The sequence below is a fragment of the Brachyhypopomus gauderio genome, chromosome 19 (assembly GCF_052324685.1).
Source record: "Brachyhypopomus gauderio isolate BG-103 chromosome 19, BGAUD_0.2, whole genome shotgun sequence".
Classification (NCBI taxonomy): Eukaryota; Metazoa; Chordata; class Actinopteri; order Gymnotiformes; family Hypopomidae; genus Brachyhypopomus; species Brachyhypopomus gauderio.
This window is the reverse complement of record NC_135229.1, coordinates 8,662,020-8,665,570: the sequence shown is the minus strand read 5'-3', so window position 1 is coordinate 8,665,570 and position 3,551 is coordinate 8,662,020. Positions and strand designations below refer to the sequence as shown.

At 42.8% G+C, this 3,551-nt stretch overlaps 1 protein-coding gene across 1 annotated transcript; it reads right to left on the bottom strand.

Annotated features, from left to right (window-relative positions):
• Window positions 1-273: 273 nt before the first annotated feature.
• cavin4a (caveolae associated protein 4a) lies at window positions 274-2,513 on the bottom strand. Its single transcript, XM_076981829.1, has 2 exons — window positions 1,994-2,513; window positions 274-1,633 (listed from the first exon to the last, which is right to left on the bottom strand). Exons 1-2 carry the CDS (start codon window positions 2,369-2,371, stop codon window positions 1,004-1,006), a joined length of 1,008 nt encoding a protein of 335 aa, XP_076837944.1. The 5' UTR covers window positions 2,372-2,513; the 3' UTR covers window positions 274-1,003.
• Window positions 2,514-3,551: the final 1,038 nt, after the last annotated feature.

Below are 3,551 nucleotides of genomic sequence, written 5' to 3'. Positions count from 1 at the left end.
CATTGAACTTCATTTATCTGATACTCATTTAATTGTACATAGTCTAAAATATTTTGATTGTTTAAATGTACAATAAATGTATTGGCTGTTGTGAATTACTCATTTTACAGTATGGTAACCAACAAACACATACATGATTGTACCGTTGAGAATTGAGACACTGAAAACATTATGATCAGAAAACCATGTTTGTTACTTCAGTACCTTTTTACAAGAACAATGAGGTAATCATAGAAAAACTTAATAAAGATGAAACAAAGAATTTTCATAGAATTTCATTCTAACTCTTTAGATTTTATTTAGTTTTGTGTTGTATCATAACATGTGTAACAAGTGGAGACTGACATCTGAAATACTTTATACACATACTGACACCAACTTAAAACCCTTTAGTAATTACCACAATACCATAGAAACAAACATTTTCTTTCTCTCCCATACACACACACACACACACACACACACACACACACACACACACACAGACACACACACACAGACCGACACACAACTTGGATATCAATACTACAATTAGGAATACCTAAAATACTTCCAGGTAAAAATACAGCCATGTCTTATAAAGAGCTACTTCCTCACAGTCAGATCTGAGGCCTTTGTGTTACTCAGTTTAGTATCTCCACAGTTTGAATAGTCTAATTCAGCTCACAGACTATCAGGCCTCTTATGGAGTGCAGCTTGTGTGTATATGCAAGCGCTGCTTTAGGACTATGAATGGCTAATGGCATGGAAGGGAGCTGTGATTAGGGAATTATGATGCACAGACAGCTGTTTCACTTTAATTATGTCTAAGATTCTTGAACGTTGACAGGCTGAGACTCAAATTTGCTACAAAAATTTGCTATTACATGTACATTCTCACACACTTAGTCTGTTACTCTCATGCTCAAATTCTTTTTTTAATGCTTCATTTTCTTTTTCTTTCTTTCTTTCTTTCTTTCTTTCTTTCTTTCTTTCTCTCTCTCTCTCTGCGTATCTACTTTCCTCACTTCTCTGCCATTTCCATGGTGAATCTGCTCTTCCCTTCTTCTAAAACGCGGGTGGCTCCCTCCTCCGATATAGGCCCTTCCCGCTTGCTTTCTGTAACAACCTCTGTGTACGTGACCTCTGGGCTGGTCTTTCTGCCTTTGGGTGGAGTCACGGCCGTCTCAGCCTCAGCACCCTCCTGACCTTCTGCGACGGCTCGTTCCTTCTTGAGTTTGATGGTGGGCGCTTTCTTCGAGATGTTCTCCTTCAGCCTCTCGCCACTCTGCCGCATCTTCTCCCGCTGCTCGGGGGGAATGATCTTGTCTCCCAGGGTGTTGATCTTGGTGCCCAGGTTTTGACCTGTCTTGCTCAGACTTTCCTTGGTTTTGCTGAGATTCTCACGGGTTTTCTCACGGGTCTTGCTCATGTTCTCCTTAGAGAACGCTGCTTTGAAGTTCTCGATCCTTTTCAGGCCAGTTTGCTTCAGCCGTGCTGCCCGTGATGACTCTCCTTCCTCCACCACCATGTACTCCTCATCAGATGAAAGGTCTGCAGGGACTTCATACTCGTCAGGCTCCACCTCCAAATTTGCAAGCCCCTCCCCTTTTGGGGTTTTCGTTATAGCAACAGAAGGAATTTGAGTCTCGCCCTGAAAAAAAATACAGGTAAAGAGAGAAGGCAGAGAAAGAAAGATTGTAGAAAGATGAGTTGGATAAATTTATCTCCCTGTCTTTTACTAGGAGTCAAGTAGAACAACAAATTAGCTGGTCAATTCAATTAACTAATTATCAGTGATTATTAAATCAATTGGATTCGAGGTCCTGAGCTGAAGTCCTCTGTTCTCATTTCTAAGCTACATCCCAGCTCAACTACATCACTTAAGGACATACAAGATTTGATATTTAAATTAACGTTAGGTTAACATTCAACATCTTGCACAAAAATATCTTGGCCACCAAGAATATGCAAATAAATGACCATTACTATCAGTGCATAGGGTAATGAGTACCTGATAAATGACCACTCTGAACTTGTTCCTTGTGAGAAGTTCATCTTGCGTTGTCTCGACTTTCTTCACGCGAATATTCTGTTTTTCCACACGTGAACGCACCTCCTTCACATGAGTGCTCACCCGCCTGGCCTTCTGCAAAAGCTTCTCCACTGTGGTCGCCGTGGCACCATGATCCTGAGCCAGTTTGAGGACCTCTGATTGGACAGCAGCGACGGATGTCTCGAGCTGTTGCTGGCGTTCCTCCATGCGCTGCTGGCTGGCCTGCACGCCATCGATGATGGTGGAGACACGTTCCAGCAGCGACAGGATGGACAGTGCGGACACCGGCTGACCCAACTCATCCTCAATTCCTAAGGTCACATCTCTCTTGTCCATCTTTAACGCTCACACACACTCAGACTGGTAGACGTGGAGAGGGTAGGTCCAGCCAGGGTGTGAGACCTGGAGAGGAAGACCACACAAACACAAAGACCCAGCCTCTCTCACCCAACTCTCACCCACTCACATAACCCACACACACACACACACACACACACACACTCATCTCAGAGATATAAATACAACTGTAAGAGGACACTGGGGCATTTTTGGAGGCAGCTGTACAGAGAAACGGAACGGAAAGCCCCAGTCAGTGTGTGTGTGTGTGTGTGTGTGCATGTGTGGATTATATGAAGTTGGTGATTCACCTATGAAATATTTAGAAATGAAGTGGTATTGTTTGGAGCTGGCCATGTGTGTATGTGTGTGCTTGGCTAGTTACTTTGGCTTCAGAAGGCTCAGTCACTAGCAGAACCCCTAGGGAAACTGAAGACAGCAGCTGCACCTGCTATACACATTCACATACACACGGTAACCTGAGCTTGAGTGTATTTTCTCCTTGTGGAAGTCATATCTAAAACCAATCCTTACCCAGACATTTATAGACTACATATCCCAGTGTGCACCCAGATTATTAGGTCCATGTGACCTACAATGGCTGTTAAGTGTCGTGGAAACCCACTATGCAACTATGCAACTTGTTGTATTTTCCTGTTTCTAACAGAGTTTACATACAGCGCCCTCCACAATTATTGGCACCCCTGGTTAAGAAGTGTTTTTGGCTTCTAGTAAATTCTTTCAAAAAATATATATAGGACAACAATGCAAATTAAAAATTGAGAAATCTAAGCTAAGTGCCTTTATTCGGTGGGAAAAATCATACATTCAGAAAAAATCTTTTGAAAGTCATGTGTGCCACAATTATTGGCACCCCTGGTGTTAATACTTTGTACAACCTCCTTTTGCCAACAAGACAGCACTTAATCTTCTCCTATAACTCTTCACAAGATGGGAGAATACTGAAAGAGGGATCTCCACACATTCCTCTTACACAACCTCTCTACACCGTCCAGAGTCCTTGGTCTTCTACACACTCTCCTCTTTACCTCACCCCACAGGTGTTCTATTGGGTTGAGGTCTGGGGACTGAGATGCCCATGAGAGGAGCATTTTGAGTAGATTTGGCCACATGTTTAGGGTAATTATCTTTCTGAAAGACCCAGTGACGACCCATCTTC